The sequence below is a fragment of the Podarcis raffonei genome, chromosome 9 (assembly GCF_027172205.1).
Source record: "Podarcis raffonei isolate rPodRaf1 chromosome 9, rPodRaf1.pri, whole genome shotgun sequence".
NCBI classification, from domain to species: Eukaryota; Metazoa; Chordata; class Lepidosauria; order Squamata; family Lacertidae; genus Podarcis; species Podarcis raffonei.
This window is the reverse complement of record NC_070610.1, coordinates 35,796,688-35,820,894: the sequence shown is the minus strand read 5'-3', so window position 1 is coordinate 35,820,894 and position 24,207 is coordinate 35,796,688. Positions and strand designations below refer to the sequence as shown.

At 40.5% G+C, this 24,207-nt stretch overlaps 1 protein-coding gene across 16 annotated transcripts in view; it reads right to left on the bottom strand.

The window, feature by feature from the left end:
* Positions 1-14,159, bottom strand: part of CBR4 (carbonyl reductase 4) — a 291,935-nt gene extending 277,776 nt beyond the window's left edge. For 3 of the 16 annotated variants that reach the window (XR_008332140.1, XR_008332141.1, XM_053402884.1), the window contains exons 1-7: positions 11,159-13,373; positions 10,763-10,904; positions 10,026-10,146; positions 9,217-9,353; positions 7,945-8,079; positions 2,750-2,908; positions 2,317-2,387 (exon numbers count right to left, since the gene is read on the bottom strand). Coding sequence is in view for 8 of the 16 variants with exons in the window: in XM_053402884.1 (XP_053258859.1) it covers positions 2,317-2,387; positions 2,750-2,908; positions 7,945-8,079; positions 9,217-9,353; positions 10,026-10,146; positions 10,763-10,904; positions 11,159-11,179 (786 nt within the window). In the remaining 8 variants the exon portion in view is untranslated. The other 13 variants (XR_008332146.1, XM_053402888.1, XM_053402886.1 and 10 more) reach the window with 11 other exon arrangements.
* Between the last annotated feature and the right edge of the window lie 10,048 nt (positions 14,160-24,207).

The following is a 24,207-nucleotide window of genomic DNA, read 5'->3' as shown; positions in this document are numbered from 1 at the left end:
CTGTCAAATCATTTTGAGACTTTCATTGTTGTTATCAGTTGCTTTATACAACAAGCCAAATCAGTTATTCCAGGAATGTGAAGTAATGACTAGAGAATCTACTTATGATGACATTTAGAAATATATCTGGTTAAATATCAACAAATGCATGACGCTTCAAACCTTAATAAGATGTGGACAACCTGGTTCTTAATCTCTGTCAGATTATTTAGGATTTATAATACAAACAGATCTAATCACAGGAGCCAACTCCTAGGACCTGAGGTTCCTTTTGCCCCCCCAGTAAAATATCTGAGGAGCCTTGGGGCCCCCAAAGTTTATGGGCCTTGCCATTCAAATAGTGTGTGTGATGTGGGCTTTATCTAATGGATTGACCTATGTGAAATGATGAACTTTTTGATTTGTAAAATTTCAATAAACATTTATTGTAAAAAAACAACAAATAGTGTGTGTGTGTGTGTGCCGCATCTTGTGATCAATTATGCAGGATGGGGATTACCTGCCCCCCCCAATATTTTATTCAAGTTGGCACCCCTAGATCTAATGGTTGGGAACGTGGAATGGACAGGGCTACGGCAAGTAATTACAAGGAAAATTTATGGAGTATCCAAATTATTTTGGAATAGAGAAGTTTAGAGAAGAGATAGCCAACATGGCGCTCTCCAGTTGTTGAACTCCTACTCGCAACAGCCTTTGTTGGCGCAGATACATTAAATTTTGGAATTTTACAATATTAAGCATGATTTCTTGGATTCTATGCAAGGGGGAAAGGTTTTAATGGATTTGAACAATAAGAAGGGGAAACAGCCCTTAATATTATCCCTTCCTGCTTTGCAGGCATTATAACTAAATAAATTTAACACAGAGAGAAGTATTTTTCCTATGAAAAGTTCTTCTCATTGAGTTTTTCCATGTGTCTGAGTTCTGATGAGTTAATTTTATTTATCTATATATTTTTTATATATATTATACTTAATTTTTTAAAAATACAAGTATTTTTATAAGAAAATTTCTTATGATTTTGCATATTGTAACTTTTGTAAAATAAATCTGAAAAGCAGTTTTTTAAAAAAAAACAAAACTGGCAACTTAGCCACCAGTAATAAGATTTCACATTCTTAAGCTAGATAATTGTGCAAATAAAAAAATAGTAGGGAAATTCATGTACTTTCATGAATCTGGAATGCAGGACCACCTAAATTCTGGATCAAATTAGCACTAGAATTTAATTAAGGTTTGGGGTGTCAAAGCTGATTTCCTAGGACATGATAGCTAGACTCAAGTGTGCATTTAAGGTGTATGCCAGACCTTTAATCCTTTAATTAAGCCAAGTGTAAAAGCTAATTATTACAGGTAATTTCCTTCTGAGGTGTTTGCCTAGGGATGAACCATTTAAACGACACAAAGGAGGGAAAGGCTAATTACATTTGCACGTGTGGGTTTCCTCCCTCTCTCAACTGAGTTAGCTTAAAAGACAAGGCCAGTGTTTTAGGAGAGTTTAGAGTATAGAAGGGAAGTCAGGAGTTAGCAAGGACATAAGCTGGAGGAGGAGGAGGCAAAACATGGTGGCTGCTGTTCATTTGAGTGCAAGACTATAGAAGACGCAACGACCTTTTGGGGTGCCAATACTGTGAGCCCCTCCATCTAGGCTGCAGGTTTTTCATGTGCAAATACACCAAATATCATAAAGACACTAGTTTCCACTGTGCCTTATTGTCCAACAGGAAAAACAAACCCTGCGTTAAAGCGCACCTGAAACCCCCCAGAATATCACTATGTTCGGAGTTAATGGTGGCATGTAACAATATAGCATACAGTTGAACTTTTCTGTTATCCAGATACTGTAGTAGACACAAAATATTTGTTTGTGATAAAAAGGTATATTGGTGCCAAAGAGCCATAAAACATCCATAATAAGAATATAGACTAGATAGCTTTTAATGTATGAAGTGATTATATATATAGCCCTTTCTAAAGTGATAGAAAGAACAAATATTTATGCTTCAAGTAGGAGACAGCTAGAAAATGTCACATCTAAATAATAATTTTTCACTATTTCAAGTACTTTGAATGAATAAAAAAAACCTTTGAAATTAGTGTTTTATTTAAGAAACCTAAGGTTATGAAGTTCAGCATATTGTATTCTTTGTTAGCAACCACTTCATAGCAGAAACAAAATAAATATGCATGGAGTGTGCCCTATATAACCAAGCATTCAACATTCCTAAGCAGTTTATCATCAGTTTCCTTTGCCTCTCCAAGTAGAACACCAAAGTTTTCCAACATTAACTATGAAAAAGATCATACTTTACTTACAGAATGAACTAAAAATAGACCAACTTTTGGAAGGCAAGCTGCATTACGCTTTCTATGCAGAAAGAACAAATCTGATGAAGCAAGGTCTATGTCACAATTAGTATATTTGGTAACATGTAGCACTTTTAAAAAAACAACAGATCATTTAATTTCAATATATACACAAAAAACAAAAATGGGACCCAGAATCATCTACACCCCCCCCAAAAAAAATCTGGTGTCACACAATCTGCTTATTTACCTGAGGCAAACAGACAAATAAGCATATGATTTGAAGTTTGTCAGACTAACTACAAATTTATACTACTTTAATTTAAAATACTAACAAAAGAAGTATCACCTCAATCCACTTCTTGGGACTTTCAACTGCTGAATATGTTTTCCCACACTCACTGACTATGCTATCATGGCTTTTAAAACAAAAGTTGCAAACCTCCATCAATAACTAGAACTTGGCCTGTTACATACGGAGACTCCAGAAGAAATGCAACAGCTTCGGCAACTTCTTGAGGCTCCCCAAATCGTCCAAGGGGAATAGTTTTCTTCAACTGCTCTTCTTTCAAATGTGTTGTCATATCCGTGTGAATAAAGCCTAACATTTGGGGGGAGGGGGAGAGAGAGAGAAAATATGTTTATGAACTAAGACCTATCCTCTCCCTAATTATTTCCCTTTATTCAAACACCACAGCCTGCGTCCGAAGTGGTCCCAACGGCTCCCTTACCACTCCATTCCCAACGGCCAAGGGCGTCCGACAAGGTTGTCTCTTGGCCCCTTTGCTGTTTAATCTCTATCTTCATGATGCAATTTCCCCTTTGAAGCTAGCAACTAAGTATCCTCCTCACTTAGCAGGTCACCCCGTTGCTTCCCTTTTCTATGCAGATGATGCCGTCATCTTATCCAGAACAGCTGCGGACCTGGCAAATGCAGTTAATGCATTTATCGCCTATTGTAAGGCGGAAGCTCTTAATATTAATTATAAAAAATCGAAAGTTCTTCACTTCACTCGTTCCCGCAAACTCAAGCTGGAGCCGCTTAAGATCACAGGTGGCTACTTAGAAAAGGTAAAAGCCTTTAAATATCTAGGCTTAATATTCACTTATAATCTCTCCTGGACCACCCATCTACAATCTGCCCTTCTCGCCGCAACCACGATCTCCAATGCCATTGTCCGATTTTACCACCAGAAGGGCGGCAAACACCTTCCAGCAGCAATTCAAATATTCAATGCCAAAGCTGTTCCTAAATTATTATATGGCTGTGAAGTATGGACTACAGCAATATCAGGTAACTTGGATCGCCCACTTCATATGTTTCTGAGATCTCTTTCCGGTGTCCCAAGATGCGTCTCAGGTGCAGCCCTACGGCTTGAGTTCGCCCAGCCCTCAATTGTAAAACGAGCATGGAGTCGAGCCATTTCCTATAGCTCCCATCTACTAGCATCGGATGCTCGAATTAGAGGTGGTTTTTCCAATCTGATCCTAAGAGATATTCATAATTCCCCTTGGAAAACTACAATTAACCTCAAACTCCGCTCTCTTTTCAATCTGAATTGCAAAACTGTTCTTAAATTAGAGTGTATCAGTCCGGCGGCCCTACCTTCAATTAAAAAGAAGCTACAGCAACTTGACTTCTCTAATACAGCTGCCAATGCAAGAGGGCCGTGTTCAGGCCTAGCCCTAGCTATTCCTCCCCCTGAAGGGATCCCTCTATACTGCTTCACAATTTCTTCGGAGGCCAAGCGAAGGGCCTTTACCTGTGCCCGTCTCAACTGTTTTCCTACAGCAGTTCTGTCGGGTCGTTATTCCAGAGTCCCCATTGCAAACAGAACATGCACCTGTAATGACACGGCTCTGGAGACTATGGAACATGTAATGCTCTTCTGTCCCAACTGGACAGATGAAAGATCTCGGTTTTTAACTCCTCTCATGAACAAGCTTCATCTCTCAATCCAGCCCTGGATAGTGTCCCTTTTTTTGCAGGATTCTGATTGTTGGATTACCGAGATGACAGCTAACTTCTTGCTCAGTGTGATGAAGAGGAAAGCGGCACTAACTTCTTTTTTAACACCACAGCTGCAGTCGATACGCTGCACAATCGAACGAAGTTCCAAGTAGCTTTATTGTACAAGGTCAATGGAGCTAGGACAAATCCGAGGAGCTGAAGGACCCCTTTAACGATCCTCCTCCACCCTCAGCAGTTTTTTGTTTTTTTGTTTTTGTATTATCGGTCACTCGATGTTTTAAATCCCTTGTCACTTCTGTTATCTCTTTTTTTTTCCCTGTAAGTATTTGCCCAGGACGATATCTACCTTTACCTCCCCACCCCCATTTTATGTTGTTATTTCTATGTATATCATGCTATGGCCACACGGCTAATGCAATAAAATCTATTGATTGATTGATATGTACAAACTAAGACCTAGTTAAATCCTGATAAAACTCCTATCATCACAACTATATAGTTTCCTGAGCTCAAGAGTCTGTCAAAATGCAAAGCAAAGTTGCACAACTAAAAGCCATTTAAGGAAAGAAATATTTGTGTATTCAAACTTATCTAAAACTTCTTGAAACTGGAAACATCAGTCCAGAAACTGTGACAAATTTTACGCATCCAAATTCTTACATATATAGCCCCATTCTAACCATGTTTGTTTCACATTAAGTCCCACTACTGATTTCAATGAGATGTACCTCTAAAATTATATCCAACCAACTTAGCTATTGTTTAAAGCATGCTGGTGCATGCCAATTACCGCATTTTTCGTTCTATAGGGCGCACCGGACCATAGGGCGCACCTAGTTTTTTGGGGGGGGGAAATAAAGTGCTCCCCGGGCTTCGGGCTGCTATCCGCAAGCCTTCAGAGCCCGGCGGGAACTCAGCGGATAGTGCTGAGTGATTTATTGCCCAGATAAGGCTGGCGTCCAGCCCGTTTCCAAAGCTGCGTCAGGCCTCGGCATTTTCAGCGAAAACCTGCATTCGCTTCATAGGACGCACACACATTTCCCCTTCATTTTTGGAGGGGGAAAAGTGCATCCTATAGAGCAAAAAAAACGGTAACTCCTCCCATACGTCTGCTGCACTGCTAGGAGCTAAACCATGGTTTGGCTTAGCATTACATCAAAACCCAGGCCTATGGTTGGTTTTCCCCAAACCATCCATGGGCGGTAACCTGACAGCAAGCCTTCATACAGCTTGTGGTTTGTTTGGAAGGAAACAAACCCCAAGCCTGGGTTCAGCTGTAATGGTTAAGTCAAACCCTGGTTTAGTTCTTGGCAACAAACCAGCAACAAGAGTGAGGGAGAAACAAAGTACATGCAGTTTTAGCACTGTGCACCTTTAAACTATATTTAAGTTTAACTGTGATTTAAAATGCTGTGCGAACCAAGCCAGTTTGAACTTATTTAAACTAAAGACTACACAGGGCCCGGTTCAGGAGCCACTTCTGTTCCCTATCTTATCACATATGGAGTTTGGATGGCTGCAGTAAGAATCTCAGTCTTGCATAGTCCACAGAATCTTTGGGAGTTCTCTTATTCAAACCAGGGTTTTACGTTACTGTGAAAAGCACATCCTGTGTTCAAATGACTGCGTACTCGACCACTATAGACATGAACATATACATTTAATGATGGACAGAAAACAAGTCCAAGATCTGTTTCCAACTTGCATCAAGTTAGGGTTTGGAGTGAAAGAGAAGGCAAGGTTCCATATTTAGGCTACTAGAGCCCATGCTTTCCACTACAGTCTCTGCAAGCTGACAGAAACATTTCAGTTATGGAAAGGTGCACTGCACTATAAAATAAGTACTGTACAAAGCAATTCCTACACAGATAGCCTTAGCAGGATAAAATCACAGAACATCAGAATTGAATAAAATGAAGAGAGACAGTGCATTTGAAATGCCTTGGGTTGAGGTTGGAGGTTAAATTCTCACATCCAGGGACTTTACTTAGTGTGCTGCTAGAGGCTTGCTGAGATGTCAAAAGGTGTTAATGTTCAAAACGAAATCTTGCTGTGGTTAGTAGGGACACACTCAAACTGAGTTGTTCAAGGTAAACTACAGGAGTTAATGCAAGAACTCCACCTGCTGCACGTGTACATACATAAAAGTATTAAGGCTGTATTTTGCCAAGCAGATGATTCATCTGTTCAGTCGTGCAGTCACCACACAGTTATGTTTTAGGAAATTTTTAGAAATGTTTTTACTAAAGCAAAACAGTTTGAAAACTGTATCTGCATGAATCAGGAGAGGCTCTGCAGCCCCTGGGCTATTGCTTGGGATGAGGGAAAACAAGCTGAGCTTGAAACCTGACAAGACGGAGGCACTATGAGTAAGTAGTTTCCATGTCCAAGGACCTGGTCAATTGCCTACCCTGGATGTGGTTACACTCCCCCTGGAAGAGCAGGTTTACAGTTTAGGGGTGCTTCTAGATCCAGCCCTGTAACTAGAGACTTGGGTAGCCTCAGTGGCTCAAAATGCCTTTTACCAACTCCACTTGGTTTGTCGGCTTCAGCCACTCCTGGACCAGAAAAGCCTGGCCAAAGTAGCTCATGCCTTGGCTACTTCATGACTAGATTGCTGCAATGCACTCTATGAAGGGCTTCCCTGTTACCTGATCTGGAAACTTCAGTTAGTCCAGAACGCTACAACACAACTGCTGACAGGAGGACATAGCAGCATAGAACACCTATGCTCAGAGAACTGCACTGGCTGCTGATTTGCTACTGGGCCAAGTTAAAGGTGTTACTATTAGTATATAAATCTCTTAACAGCTTGGCACCAGTTTACCTATGAGATTGTCTTACCCCATATATCCTCATTCAAGTGTTACTCAACTCAAAATTTTAGTGCGGCAGCACCTACACTTTGGAACTCCCTGCCTATTGATATCATGCAGGCAACCTCACTGTACTCTTTTTGGCAGTTGCTAAAAACATTCTTATTTAGACAAGCCTATCTAGATGTTTTATTATTATTTCTTCGCAGCTTTTCACTCACATGAGTCACAAAGCAGCTTACACACCATAAATAACAACATCACAACCACAACATAAACCGTATAAAATAATAAACAAATCATCAGTAAAACTTCCACTGTCTATAGAACACTAATAACAAAACAACTTTTAAAAATCATCTAAACAGCACAACCACAAAAGAAGTCATTTTATAAAACTCACAAGGCATTGCAGTAATCATAATCCTAACAATACTAGCAACATTAACAACTTAACAATCAAAAACAAACGAAGCACTGCTGGATTCTCACACACACACACACACACACACACTCTCTCCATCCCTATGATTCATGGTCTTCCACCCAGTTCATGACAAGACACACACACATAATTGCCTGTGGCAGCAGCACCATTCTGAAGGCCCCTAGGGATCCAAGGGCTGGAGGGTGGAGCTGGCAGGGCTGGCAGGTGGAAAACTCCCACTGGAGTCCAACAACATCTGGAGGGTCAAAGTTCTCCACCGTTGCTTTACCTGTTAAGTATGTAACTGATGCAATTATCGGACTGATATCAATATTGTGAATTAAATTCAGTATAAAAGGACCTAAAAGCATCTGATCTTACGTACTGATTCACAAGTGACAGTTGGTGAACTAAAAACTAACCTGGAGCAACCATGTTGACTCGAATGTTCTTTCTTGCTATTTCTTTAGCAAGAGAGCGTGAAAATCCAACTAATCCTGCTTTGCTGGCACTGTATACGCTCTGACCAGAATTGCCCTTCAGCCCAACGATACTTCCTAAAATAAACCAAAGGGAAAGACAGGCAAAGCCAAAGTTTAGAAACTATAGTCAGGACTGGGCGTTTTTAATAGTAGCTGTATTGATCTTTAACTTTTAATTGAATATTTTTAATGCCTTATCTTATTTGCCTAATGTACATGAAGGCCTTATGCTGAAAAGCAAGCATGCCCTTAATGCATTACAGATACTGTTCCAGTCACAGCCATATGAAAATACAAGTGAGAACCCAAACCCTTGCAATAGGGCAAAGGGGGAAGGTCAGAAGTCAGTCTATTCATTAAAAAACAAAAAACAAACCCTGAGTGGCTCAAATATTTCTCCTACTTTTAACTCGTCCTGCTTTAAAACAATCTACATGCAGAAATTTTTCATTTTATCAACATTTTTAAAAATACAGTCACTTCCAGTATGTTTCCCAAGGCCTGCTCTGAAGCCATTAGGCATTATCTATATAGCTCTATCACAAACATACTAGATTATAGGAACTGGGTCAAGGGAGGACCAGGCATTCCCTATCCCTGATCTAGGATGACCAGTGGGCACCCATGGATTCCAAATTGCATTTATGGGCACAACTCCAGAGAGGTCTGTTGTCTGGCAGGCAAGCAGGTAGAACAGATTTCCCCTCTTGTTTTCCCTAACTGCAGACACCACATCCCACTGCATCATAAGCAGCTTTTAATTTTTTTACAAAGTCATGCTATGAATATCTACTCAGAATTAAGCCTCATTGAGTTCAATAGGACATATTCCCAGGTAGAGGGGTGGGTGGGTGGGTGGGTGTAGGACTGCAGCCTCAGAGAAGCTGGAAAACACTTTTTGAGAGAACAGTGGGAGTGAATATGCAGTTCTATAAAATGAGAAAAAGGCTTACTGTATGAGCATCTTACACAAGCAGAACACATTTGGCTTTTGTTACACTCTGATTGCACAATGCTTTTGGATGAGATGGAAAAGCAGCAGGCAAAAGGCACATTTGACTCCAATCCAATGACCCCAAAAGTGCTGTGGTTAATTTTGGTAAGAACTTCAACTGCGTGCGTTTATATAGGAGAACTTGTAACATACCATACATTGATTCTTGAAAAGTTAGTATCAACTGAAAATAATCATATTTGTTTAGGCAGACACACCTACGTTAACAATAGCTCCACCTTGCTGCTGAATCATACCCTTCACAGCAGCTTTGCATGTCAACATTGTCCCCAAAAGATTGGTTTGAAGCTGGGATAACATATCATCAGCCTTGGTTCTCAACAACAAGCCATCCCTAATATTAAAAAAATGACAGTGGAGAATAGAAATACTATTGTTTAGACTCATGAAAGAAACAGGCCAATATAGTCAAGCATAATTAATTACAATACACTGAAAAAATTAACAATTTCAGCCACTTTGCTAATAATAATATATAGTTTTAAACTAGAAAAACACTGAAGTGCAAAACTAAATGAGTTCATTATGAAGTTGAGTACCCTATGTTGTTTTATTAAGCACTAATAATCTCAATTGGCAACCTTTGTCTTATTAGTAGGGATACTCCAGAATGTTTTATCTATGCACCTTTGCCCACTAGAAGTCACCCTATAATTGTAGTGAATTATAACAATCCCTAAAGGTTTACCCAGAATACTGATTATGCTATTGTTTAAACAAGATGAAGGTAGATAAAGAGCCCCTCCAAAATCAGCTTTTGATCAGTATAAAGGCTGCAGCAAATGAAACAGTCCTTTTAGGATAATGATATTTTAATTCAACTTCCTTAAATCAAAGAATATCAAATCAATCTAATGAAATTTGTTCCACATACTTTTAGATACAAATTAAATCTTTGATTTTAAACTCTAAAACAAAACAAACCACACTATTTTATACCTGTATATTTATTTGTTAGATATTTTCAAAAGTGTACCTTTGACAGAAGCTTAAATTGGAAACTAACCTGTTGATACCTGCAGCATTAACCAGATAGTTTATTTGACCTAAACTTGTCTCCATTTCTTTAAACACATTTTGGATGTCTTCTTCTTTGGAAACATCGCATCTAAATGCTAGATGACCTGCTGTGTTGGCACAAAGTCCGCAATAAGATACAAACTTTCTCAAAACATTCAGAGACTGCAAGTATCATAAATACAGACAGAAAGCTGTTAGCTAGCACGTGGATCCTAGAAAATAATATACTAATTATATGATTGGAAACGAAGTCTGATACTGACAGAGTACACATTCTTACATTACAAAGAACCAACAATTCCCCATGTCACTCATCAACTATTAACCAGACCCTTATCTTATACTATACAGTGGTACCTCGGGTTAAGTACTTAATTCGTTCCAGAGGTCCGTTCTTAACCTGAAACTGTTCTTAACCTGAAGCACCACTTTAGCTAATGGGGCTTCCTGCTGCTGCCACGCTGCCAGAGCACGATTTCTGTTCTCATCCTGAAGCAAAGTCCTTAACCCGAGGTACTATTTCTAGGTTAGTGGAGTCTGTAACCTGAAGCGTATGTAACCTGAAGCATATGTAACCCGAGGTACCACTGTATTATGTAGGGGTTGTAGTATCAGATCTGCAAGATTCAAATTCAGTGTAAAATAATCATGCTACTTTATTTAACACACATGTATTACTTTAATAGTTTAACACATTTTGCAAAAACACTAAGGTATACATACCTCCCAAGTTCTTTGCAGTAGTTTGAGCTCTATCCAGATTTCTGGCAATAATGGCCAGGCAATATCCTTTCTGTGCTAGCAGTTGTGCAACAGCATGGCCAATTCCCCGAGATCCTCCAAAAATGGCACAGACCCTTGACATCTTCAATGAACAGTTAACAAAATATTGATAGTACAGACGGACAAAATGTAAATTGGCATTACATTTATTATACTGGCATGAAAAGATGGAAGGGTCATAAATTGTACAGAATGTTTACATGCTACAGGGGGTTTTGCAATTATTTTTTATTATTGCTTTTATTATCTTTTAGCCAGTACTATCACAGGGGTGGCCAAATTTATACACCCTACAGATGTTGTGGCCTACAATTCCCACCATCCCCGACCACTGACCATTGAGTTGCAGTCTAACATCTGGAGGGCTGTACATTCCAAAGCCTGTTGGAGTCTGTATCTTCTGGAAGGCAAATTGGCTATTACTCTTGCACTATCAGCTGCCAGCGACGTCACCCTTTTCTTCCAAGTATTAAAACAGGGACTGGTGAACTCCCACAGAAATGTGACTTGACCCCATTATTACCTTACCTAAGTCTGGCCCAACATACTGCTTCATTTGCACCCTGGCTTGCAATGTGTTGCCATCACACTTCATATTCTATTTTGATAGCGATAAATTAAAGTACCCTGTTTTCAGACCTTATTAGTATTTAAGAAGCGTTGGTGTGCATCTTTTCCCAATTTCAGATTTCTGGGTGTTCTGGAAATACTTCAATGATTCTGACACATCTGTCAGACAGACCTAAGGATCATTATGTATATAGCAGATAGATAGATGATAGATATTCTATCTATCTATACACACACACACACACACGCAGTGCACCTATGTACAAGCAACGTATTAAAGGAAGCATAAGAGGCTAACAAGACAGACAAGCTTTACCACAGAAGCAAATCATTCCATTCATGCCCACCTGCCTGTGTCACTCAAAAACGTTTTTGATTACATAATTACAAAACTAGTGCCAGGTGTGTGGTTAACACTGCCCTGCACTCCTCTCATACTCTTAAAGTGCTTGAAGTTCAAATCAGCAAGCCACTTAAAGGAAACTACTTTATAACCATATTGACATAGCCTCCCTTAGTGTAAACATAGTGTAACCGCAACTCATACACTAGTCCTGAAATGGATATGAAGTACAATTGCTTTGAAGTGATAAATGCTGCCTGAGACGTGTATGATACGGTCTAGTTCTATGGCATTGCTGCATACTCTTAGCCTTTTGCATTTCTTTTGTGAAGTGCCTGTACAAATAGGAAATGGAAAATCAATGAGAATATTTAAACACCCAACTATGCCTGTGTTTTGTGCTAGAGTAAAATCTGATTTTCAGCTGCGCAGTAACTTCTTTGTTCACTTAATTTTTCAAAGTTTCTAAACCAAACATATCAGTCACATGAAAAATTGTCTAAAGAAATAAAAAAGGGTTAGCATAAAGATCAGACAACAGTTTGAGGCTGGGAAGGTGGGTGCTAAATCGAAGTTATACAAATCCATGTGGAATGTCTACTAAATCACCACTAGCTACATAATCTGTTTAGTATTTTAACTTTTGTATATTTTAAAATACTACTGTGATTTTTTAAAATTTTCTTGTTTTATCTTTGTGCTTTTTTTATTACAATCAAGCAGTGTAAAGTTTTATGGACTACATAAACATTCTTTGGTGCCACTACACAGAGCAGCATAATTGTAAAAAGGGCAGAGGGAGGTGTGTCTATCTAAACATATATAGCTATTGCTTTCGCAAATATTCAGGTTCTAACCACTGTCAAAAACTTAAGAAGAAAAATTTAAATCAATGGCTTTATTTTTGCCAAGCAGGTAACAAGCCCTAGTTAATATGAAAATAAATTAAACCAAACTTAATGTATTTAAAGGGAGAAAAAGTAATAAACAGTGAAAGTCTCCACTGAAGCAGGTGCCACGGTTAAAACCTACTTTAAAATCACTGTTTTGCTGCTTATTGCAAAATGTGGAAACTGCCCTTTCCCTTCAACCCAGGTAAGCATTAATAACAGCATTTCTTTCCCAATGGCGAGGAGCAGAGATTGTATGGGAGAGTTGCTGAGCTACCATCCTATGTACTTCTGTGGAATGAATCCCCATTAAACACAATGAGATTTACCGGTACTTCTGAGCAGACCTGTGGAAGACTGCACCTTTCCTCGGAGTTTTAAGTTCTCGACTTTTCAAGGGGGGCTCAGTCTCGAGTAAGAAGACCTTCTCCCGCAGCAAATAATTGCAATTTTGAGGAGGAAATGCGAGGCCCACTTAAGCCCCACTGAAGTCGATGGGAAATAAGAGCCACGAACCAAGTCTTTTCCCAGCAGCTTCACACAAGATGTGAAATAGACGCCCCAAAAGACATGGCTTTGTGCCAAGCACTTCTCCTCACACCCCAAAGTTGCCACAGTTCCCCGCCTTCCTCTGGCAGCTGTGCCTTGGACAGCAATTGCAAGCTGCAGCTAACAGTCATATATATCCACATTATATAAATTTAATAAATTATAACAATAATATATAGAAAAACGCTTCCCCATGGGCTTTCCCCGGAGGGGTGGAGTGGGGTAACCTTCTCCCCAAGCGTTAAGGAGCGTCCTCCCAACGGCCACGCAAAGCAGCGGCGGCGACTTTCTTGCCTTGTTCCTGAGCAGCAAAAGTGCGGATCCGCCACACGACGACGCTCTCTGCACGCGCTTATAGCGAACAGAAGCGCATGCGCCTAAAGCAATTAAAAGGGCCAGAGTCGCCGTAGCTGCGTAGCCAGGAGCAACGGCCGCTTGTGAAAGGTTAACGCCACAAGCGCGCCGCGAGGGGGCAGCAGCACCGAACAAAATCCAGCGGAATCCTGGAAGCGAGGGTTACCGAAAGCGGCAGCGGGGGAAAAACCCTGGCCTGCCCGACCGTGTGAAGTCATTTCTTCGGTGTCTAAGCTGGGCTGTGCCGGGGACGAGAGCCTTCCCAACTTTCCTTACCTTGTCGCAGAGCTCGGGCGGACGGAGGCCTACTCGTCAGGCGTCAGCACTTTTAAACGTGAACTACCGTTCCCAGCATGCACCGCGCTTCATGATCCTTAGGGGTCCGAATACGTCGTAGAGGGGTAGTCTGGGGGTTGTAGTTCGTTCTCTCGCAGTGCGTGCTGGGATGTTGCTCAGGGCCGAACTCTGCAGACTCCGGTTAGGCTATCGGCAGCTTCTGTGTCTTTGGAAACAGGCGCGTTAGCCACTAGGCGCTGCAGCCGCGGCTTGCCCTCCTTTCTTCGCCCAAGGAGGCATCATTTCCCATGTGCTCCTACTGTCGCATCTCTTGGGCCGCTATCGTGGCGCCCGCCTCCCTTCCACTGCCCGAAAGCGGCGCACATACTGTGTTGCAAAGTGCAATATGTAAATACATCTGCGTTGACTCTTTGGACAGAGGCGATTTCAGTTATGCAACTCCCCGCCCCCCCCAAAAAACAACCACCACCAAGGAGATAAGTAACTATACAACCTTTAGAAGACATCTAATAGGGAAATTTGCTAATGTTTAATGTGTTATCCGGTTTTTGTTTATGTTGCAAGCCGTCCAGAGTGGCTGCGGTAACGCAGTCAGATGGACGGCATATAAATATCGTCATGGAACGGACGGTCCCTATTTTCATCATATCCCCACTTAGACATGAAGCTGCTTTGGTCACCATTTTATGATTATAAATCAAATTAAAAAGTACTTTAACCTGCCTGAAGGACAGGACAGGGTGAAGAAGATCTAACAGAATCCTGTATCCTCTTTGGGACATTTCCATTATCATTTGTTCTCCAAAAAACTGTCCATCCTCCCGATGGCTCACAACATGCTTAAACTTAAGTCAACACGCAAATGATTTCACACAAACAAGCCAACCACTGTAAACAGTCAAGTCTAGCTGCAGATGCTTCAAACTTGCTCCCCCCCCCCAAATTTATCTTTAAATAGCTGGTGCTATTTCTTTTATTAGCACGGCAGTGACATGGAAAAAAGCACACCTGTGAAATTTCCTCCTGACACAAAGCTCTTTAAAAAATGAGTTCATGGGTAGACTGGTGTGCTGGCCACTTGTGACCCATATGATCTTGGATAATCCACTCACTGGTAAGTATTGGTTCAGTCTCCAGGTAGGGCTGTGAGAGACCCCTGTCTAAAACACCTTAAAAGTGTAGTTCAGCAGCAAAAACCACACTGAACTAAGATGGAGCAATTGTCTGACTTGGTATAAGGCAGCTTCCTGTGTTCATCCACATGGAGGCACAGCAACAATCATACCAAAGCTGAATCTAAATATTGCCGATTTTATAAATTTGACAGCGATTGGAGCAATTCAGATGTTTAAAGGACTATCACTAGGTGTCAGAATAATGTGTCAAACATTGATTTTGTTCCAAGAATCATGCATTCCTGTGATCTGATAAGTAGCCCGCCAGTAACTGCCAACTTCAGTGGGGCTTTTTGCCGCCAGAGCACTTAAACAATTTGGCTGTAAGAAGAAACTTTCATTCAAGCGAAAGAAGCAGAAGCAAGATGACTTCAAGGAACAGACTCAATCCCTGCTGGGAAAGGATATGGCTAATTTGCTAATGCTTGTGGGCAATAATAATAGACCCCAGGATATTTGCTAGACAGCAGGCAAAAAGTTAAGCAAAATGACTTAATTGCAGTTTAATTGTGCTCTTGTCATGTCCTTGGGAGCCTTGCATGGAAAACTGAGGAACCTGTTAAGATATTCATGAAACAATGTTTCCTGTATGAACCGAATGATTACACAGTAAAAGATGTTGCCTTATTTCTTAAAGAAGTGCTAATTGAGAAAAAAGAAAAGGGATAGTGGAGGCTAGAATGCAGTTTTAATAATATGTTATTTTGCAGCTTTTCACAATACAGTAGATATAACTTTGCACAATCCAAAGCCAATTTACCAGACAAAAATTATTGTTCCAATGTTTAATACCACAAAGCACCCCAGTCATGTCAGTTTTGATTAATATGCTGTTGCTGTACAATAGGTGCAATCCAGAGAAAGTTTGCAGCATGTAGCAACCTAATCCTGAACCTTTTACTTTAAAGTAAGTCCCACTGGTGGGATTTTATTACAGATACAACAAATACACAAGACTCCCTCTTAATATGTGTTCACTTATTCTTCTTACCTTAAACTGGGGGGGGGGGGAATCAGAGGGATAAGATTCAAAGCTATTACTTTCTAATGCAAATTGCAATTTGGGGACAAAACAAATGCAGCCAAATCACAAACCTATCTTCATGTAATGTGAAAGTTCTGAATGGCTCTCAGTATGGAATTTGGCACATTTCAAATTCCACCCTAAAATCCAGCCTGATCCAGTAATTTTTATACTTGGAAGTGGTGAAATGGTACAGTCTGCCTAGCTGTTATTGTAATGGAACAAAAGCAGCAATCACGTATGGTTTTGTCCTGCTATGCTGGTATACAAGGAGGGGGGGATTAAGGATACACTTTCAGCCTTCACGTGGCATTTTTCTACTTTCAGTGATTTAATAACATCCCAAGCCCTCTGTCTGAACACAGCTGCCATCGCAGGGTATCACAGTTTGGCTTGCACATTTGTTCTTCGATCCAGCAGAGACTGGGAACATCAAGAACACAGTTCATAGGAGAAAATGCCTTGTGCTATTGATGTTGCTCCTGGGACAGGCAAGAACAGTGTTTATGAACAGCAGAGGGAGCCATGGGTAGCCTCTCTTATCGCACTGCGGGACAATTCATACGGAGTTTTAGAATTACTACAAAACGTTTGAGACCTCCAACGCTGTTTATTCACTCAGCTCTCCGTGTAGATTTTTTTCATGCACTAGAAGAACATTTTAATCTTGCCCAACCACCCAGTAATAAAGAAGAGTGTGCAGAGCATAACCTTTTGCAAGTGCCAAGTTCAAGTACAGGAAATAGCTGGGAGCAGGCTGTTGAATCCTGGAGGTGGTGTGGCGCTGGTGGAGGCGCATGTGTGCATCCTATTTGCCACTTCAACTGACCTGTGTATATTTCTTGGACCTGTGCATACTGTATGTTTGGACCTCCAGCCCTTCAGCAATCAGGGCTGCAAAATCCCTTGCTTGTATTAGCATGACCTGGTTCTCTGCAAACAGCAACGTGCCTCTAATATATATGCAAAGTACATTTCCTTCTCTACTGAATATAACCAAGCCTAGTGCCCTCCTGTTTGATTAAAGACAAGTAGCCCTATCTTACGATTCTCTGTGGAGTGCTATATACAGTGGTACCTCGGGTTACATACGCTTCAGGTTACAGACGCTTCAGGTTACAGACTCTGCTAACCCAGAAATAGTACCTCGGGTTAAGAACTTTGTTTCAGGATGAGAACAGAAATCGTGCTCCGGCAGCGCGACAGCAGTAGGAGGCCCCATTAGCTAAAGTCTTCAGGTTAAGAACAGACCTCCGGAACGAATTAAGTACTTAACCCAAGGTACCACTGTACTTTCTTTGCCCAAATCCGAAGGGACATTGATGAGCAGGCTTGGCATCAGCACCAGGCACATACAGGCAGTTGCCAGGATTCGCATGCAGTGGCAGGGCCCACTGTGTCTGAGCCTGTGGTCCTGTAGACATCAGGTGACCACCAGTGGCAGACTTTGGTCTTCAAAAATTCAGCAGCACCCAATGCAAGGCCAAAATTTGCCCGGTCTCTCCTTCCATTCTGCTCAATTCACTACGTTACAGTTGTGAAGGTAAAGGTAAAGGACCCCTGGACGGTTAAGTCCAGTCAAAGGCGACTATGGGGTTGTGACGCTCATCTTGCTTTCAGGCCGAGGGAGCCAGTGTTTGTCCACAGACAGCTTTTCTGGGTCATGTGGCCAGCGTGACTAAACCATTTCTGGCAGGACGAAACACCATGATGGAAACCAGAGCGCACAGAAACGCCATTTACCTTCCCGCCACAGTGGTACCTATTTATCTACTTGCACTGGCGAACTACATTCAGCACTCAGGTTCCACATCTCTGCTTTAGACACTTGGACAGTCAGCAAGTGAGATGTACTTAAAGATATGAAGCTGCCTTTAGGCTGCAATCCTACATAAATTCTACCTAGGAGCAAATCCTACTTAGATCAGTTTTTTTCTGAGTAGGCATGCATAGGATTGCAGAGTTACAGCCATATGAAAAGCAAATCCAAGCAATGGAATCCATCTACAAATCTAAACTAAATTCCACCTTACCCTCTGCCTTATTATGTCACATCTTAGGCTTAGACGGGCATCAGATCTTCACATATTCCAAAGAACTCACAGCAGTGGTGTTATTTATGTGCCCTGTGTTCCAGCCTACAGGAGATTTACACCTTCTAATACAGACACATATCCCTAATCTACTAGCAAAGCTGATTACTGAAACCAGAATTGGCATGATTTAACCTTCCCCCTCACTACTGAGCTCCATAGCGCAGTTAATTGTATAGTACATTTTCCCTTCCCTAGAGATTATTGTGAGAGGATAATATCGCACAGTACAATTGTATATGCATGTTTATTTGGGAGTAGGCCCCAGCTGAGTCCAATGATAGTTACTCGTAAGTATGCCTGCATAGGATTGCGGACTATGAAATATAAAAAGGAGCTTTAGTTCACTGAATTCACTTTGCCTATAATTTGGTTAAAATCCAAAAAAGGTAGTGAAGCATTCTATGGTGCATCATAAAATCCATTAAATGAGAGTGTAAGCCTCCCCTGTGGTAGTTAACATTAATCTCACTGTAGCTCTTATGTTTCAAACCAGGCACTTCAGGTTGTAAGGCTGCCCACACACCTTATCTTTTGTCCATATCCATTAAAAAACCCATCCTAACCTGATCATTAGTAAATGTTGTTATTATTCTTGCAGTTGCTCTCCCCCACCCCCCGGTGAGTGCACTATTTGACAGGTATGTAGATATTAGGACATCTATTTTCTCTTTCAAAGATAATGACACAAGAGGTCCCATTCACAATATCTTCCAAACCATAATTCAAAGGGTTCCCAAACTGCAGAAAGCATTTGACCCAGCCCAGAAACTGCTGCTAATTTGACACTGTCCATTGCTTTTTTGAGCTGCAATCCTATACAAGTTTATTTGGGAGGAAGCTCCATGGAACCTCCTTCCGAGTAACAATTTTGTACAGCTTTATACTCTTAGGGAAATAATCCTAAACTACCATCTGGGATTGACAGCGCTGAACAGAGTGGCAGAGTCAATCTCAGTGACAGAGCCACACAGTACATCTGAAGCCTTGCCACTCACCCTGACCAGAGTAAAAGAAAGGAGGCTGGTTTTCCTTCACTTGTGGCTGATCCAGTTACAGGTTGGCACAGCAGAAGGGTTTAAGTCTAGACTGCTGGTAGTTACTAGACCAATTTAGGATCTAGATCTCAGACCCTCTGCACCCCAGAAACACCCTGTGCTGGCTATTGCTAGGAAGAATACCACCAGCAGTAGCTTCTGCACACCTGAATTTACATTGGGTGCCATGGAGACCTTTATGTTGACAGAGGGCCCCCACTAGCAGAGCAGAGTCATCACCACATCCAATCCTCCCTCCCCCCAGGAAAAAGCTGGATCTGGAGTTTTTGTTTTGCTAGGTTTTATTCTGTATAGTTAACACACACTGAAACCCTATGAATCAGAGGTAAATCCTATTGAATTACATACAGCTTACTCTCAAAATAAGTAGATTTGCTGCGGCCTGGTTCATAGATCACATTAAACCATGGCATAATGAGATGTGCAAACTGGTCCAATGTTTCAGTACATAAGTAATGCCCATAATAAATACCATTAAAAATTAAGCCTAAGAAAATTGGTAGAAAAAAAGAGCACACAATACTAGTGAAACAAAATACCCACAGCTCAGAAATGTCTCTCCTTCTGCAGCAAGGCTATAAGAAGTGGCAAATGCAATTTTGTTTAAGAATTGTTATTGAGTTTACAATGGATGCTGTAACCCTTGGGGAAAGAATGATAGACCTCGGTTCCCAAAAATCAATTTTCTGTACCAGATTTCCTCCCAAATAAATCCTTCTTAGTTTTTGCATCAAGTTTGTGGCTAACCCCCTTTTTTCTCATGATGCCATTAGTCAAGAGCTTCATCTCTATGCAACAAAAGGAGCCTTTTATTGGTTCTTCCACTCTACTAATAGTTAAGTGGTAGTTGAGAAGTAAAGAATGATGATTATTCTCCATTTTTAAAATCCTGTCAGCTGGGTTACTGAGGTAGGAAGAAAGTTGTTGAAGATGAAAAGTGACATTTTAAAATGATTGCTTGAATGATTTGTTAATTTATATATTACTGTGAACATTCACCCCCTTGGGGACATTTCAAACATGCCAAGCCGTTTTATTAAAAGATTGTCCTCCTGGGCACATTTTAGATCCACTTATAAACATTTCTAACAGTGGGGCAAATTTAATCCCCCTGCAATCAAATAATTTGTGGCTGTTTAACACATAACCTATTTGCAGCATTTTCATTCTTTAACATAATAACACTTTAATTGGATTTGTTCCCCTGCCCTAATCCAAGGTGGACTGAGACGTCAAAATCAATAAAAAATAACTCCCATTAATCTTATTTTTACATGCCTTAAGAAAAATAACACCCAGTCACAAGACCTATAGAAGATATAAGCCAATCAACTTCCAGTATTGGGAAGATAACTGTTCGCAAAGAGGAAAAAGAAAACCCAAGTCTAGCAGATAGGAAAGGATGGTGATATTAGGAAGGACAACAAAAGGGGGAATGGACCTAAGAACAAGTGAAATGGCATAAGACACAGTCCAAACAGAAGTAACTATAGACTTCATGGTGTTTCCAGACTGTTTTCATGGGAGATTCAATCACATACCAGAAAATTCATGTTGCACAATTAAAGTTGATTTGGTGTGCAACACTTCCACTTCCTCAAAAAATACTCTTTTTTTGCAACAAATGCACTGGCTAGTGTGGGATAGTGATCACGTGCTGCATTGTTATATAAATGTCCTACAAATAAATCAGAATGAATGCTCAAGAATGTAGCCAACGACAGAGTTGGAAAGAAGATAAAGTCCCGACCAGAGACAAATGGTTGATGAAGATGATGGACTACACCAAAATGGTGAAAATGACCGGGAAAATCAGAAACCAGGAAGACAGAAACTTTAGTAAGGAATGGGGGGAAATTACAATTTACTTAAGAGAACACTGTAAACAACTAAAAGCATTGGCAGGATTTGAGTAACACTTGTATTAAAAACTAAGGTAAAAAAGGATTATTTTAAGAAAAATGGAGAAATTATATGAAGCAGTAGAAAAAGTTTGATAATGGAAACCATGGAGGGAAGTCTAAGGATTCAGGGAATCCTCAATGTTGATGATTATGATTAATGTTTGGATTTAAATGTATAATGTAAAATTGAATAAATAATAATAATAATAATAAATATAGCCAATGTCATCTCACCTCCCCACAAACTTTGTGTAAATCAGGATGAACGTTCAATAAACAGGTCATCAGGAGCTGACCTCAACCCTTTAATGACCACACATAACTGGGTAAAGAATGACCATTGTTGCCATTACTCATACCACCTTCGTCCATCTTCCTTGCATTCTGCAGGTGCTGGGCAATGTTGGGTGTGTTGGAGCCAAGTATGGTGATTACAGAAGAGGTCTGTGGTTATTCAAAAAGGTTCTAAGTGAGTCCCAAAAACCTGCCCCATGCACCACTTCTTAATTTTCTATTTACAGTATGCACAGCATACCAAAAACCCTTCAATCCAACTGCAGTATTTGGCTTAATCTTGAAAGAGGATGTGCCGTTGAGTGCAGTCCCTTCTGCCCCCTTAGCCAATCCTTCTCTGCAGGGCTTAACTTCTTGGTTGGTTCAAATAATGAGGATGCTTAAACATTAACTCAGCTAAAAGTCAGTGAAAGGAGCTGTTGCACATTTCTCAGCTGCAAATTAGGATTGCCGTAAGGAACAAAGTGATCTTGGGATCTTAACTCAACGCTGTTAATTCTGATGAGAATTTCTATGCAGAAGAAATAAAATGGGTATTTTATATATCACAAACATCTATTGGAATACGAGTGCAAAAGTTGTGGGTTGTGTAGAATTCCTTCTACAGACTGGAAAAAGAGCTGCTTCACCTCATTAAAGCCTAGAAATATGTACACATTTCAGGACTTAAGGGGAATATTTATTGTGCAATAAATAAATAATACAGTTTCACAGTAATATTTTAGGTAATAAATCTTTTTCACCAAAAGAAATATTTCGAGCAATTTAATCTTGTCACATCCAGCACAAGCTTAACATGAGGTCTCTGCTGAAATCTTGGTTTCAGCACTGGGAATTCCTGCTCCTCTTCCCTCCCTCCATTCAAGCATTAATACTTTGACTTAGCAACTGATGGCAGTGGTGATTAATTGAATTTATATCCCCAGCAAGCCCAGGGCAGCAAACACCAACACAATAAGACCAGTCTAGCCTAGCCTGGCTATGAGTACCTGTTTATAGCTCACTCCTTTGCTCTGGACGTAAGTAATACATCTCCTTCCTCTACCTTCCCTCTTCTTTTCCCTTGCCTTGTGCGTTTTTGAAAGCCTGATGGCAATATTGATGTGCGCCACTTTAGGAGAAAAATAATTGTCTAAGAGGGATAAAAATATAGAAAATAATCAGACATGCCTTAAGTGTAGCAACGTGTGTCCTAAAGAGTTTGCAGTCCTCCGGTTTGAATGGAAATTCTTCACCTTTATTTGAACACCTGGAGTTCTTTTCCCATTCAGTTGCTATTGTTGCAGGACACATACGTCATGCTCTCGCCAGACTTTAATTGCTGGCATCAGGCTTCTGCATGAATTCGCAGAGCATCTCTGCAATGTCTTTGGAATGCAAAGCTTTTATATTCACAAAACCCTTTTGCGTTTGCTTGACCAAGTCCTTATTCAGAGCCCCTGGAACCCTTTCCCAAACAATTCATCTGCTCCAATAGAAACAAGCAACCGACTTGCATCCGTTGGATGAAGTCAGAACTGTCAGTATGAAACAATTATCTGTCAGGAGCTTTAAATTGGTAGCAGTGGTGGAGTTGGGGAGTGATCAAACCATCTGGATGAATAATAAAAATAAAGCACTCACTATTTCGTCAGGCATAAGGACAAGGCTACATATACACACACACACACACATAGAGAGTTAAGTTTTAGAGTTGCAGTCTTGTGGAAGTAACCTAAACTATGGTTTGGTATGTGCACAAGCCTTGGGCTTGCATGCCCATCCCTTCTTCCTCTGGCACATCACTAAGGATGAGATTGGAAGCATCAGTCTCTGCTTTTAAACCAGCCAGAGTTCTGTCCAAGCTGTTGGTACACTAGTTACTTTTAAAATGTGGTTTGTTCAAACAAGACAGGATCAAATGAGGGTCCAAATTATATATAGCTGTGTTGGCTGGAACTGATGGGAGTTGTACTCCAAAATGTCTGTAGAGTACAAACTTGGTGAAAGCTGATCTAGAACTTTGTTTGCATAATGATTCTAAAACCAATTACCTAGCACCAATTACCCTGGAATGTTAAATGACTGTTCTGATTGTTTTAAGTCTTGTTGCCTGAAATTTATATATATATATATAACATCTTCCCCTGAGTTCCTGTTAATTCGACCTTTTTATGAGCGCTAAAACAATGATGAAAGGTCCTGCCATTGACATAATCCAATCATTCAAAGAAAATTATTTCTAAACCCTTCAGTATATAACACATGCATATGTCATGACTTTCAAGAAAAACAGTCCGTAAGGACATTTGCTAAGTAAATTGCTTCCATCCTTCCAGCCGCCCATGGACATCTGGAATTTCCCAGCAGGGGGTTCTGAAATAAGGTTCTATGAGTTAACAAATCTGGTATGCCATCAAGGAGTAGTTCTGCTTTTGATTGAGACGGCATGCTCTAAGGAGGGGAGAATCCTATGCAAAAAGTCATCTGTCTTGGTCTGTTCTGCCCCATTTATTTGAACAAAAAGACATCTTTTTTTCACATGTAAAGAAGGCAGCAAAGCAAATATTTATTTAATGACAAAATCAGTATGTAAGGAGCAGCACCTCGAGTTACATACACTGCTGATAATTCAAGCAATGTACATATAAGAAACATTTACAATAGTACAGAAACCATTTAGGATAAAGAATTGGGAAATAAACCAGCAGTAGAGGTAATATTTCATTTAGTCACAGCAGCAAAGTTATTGATGGTTCCATAGTTAGAAGGAAACCGAGGCACTTGCTATAGAATAGGAGATCAAATGTTGGGCACTGTTGTGAAGCTTTATATTTGTGTACTATATCAAGTTT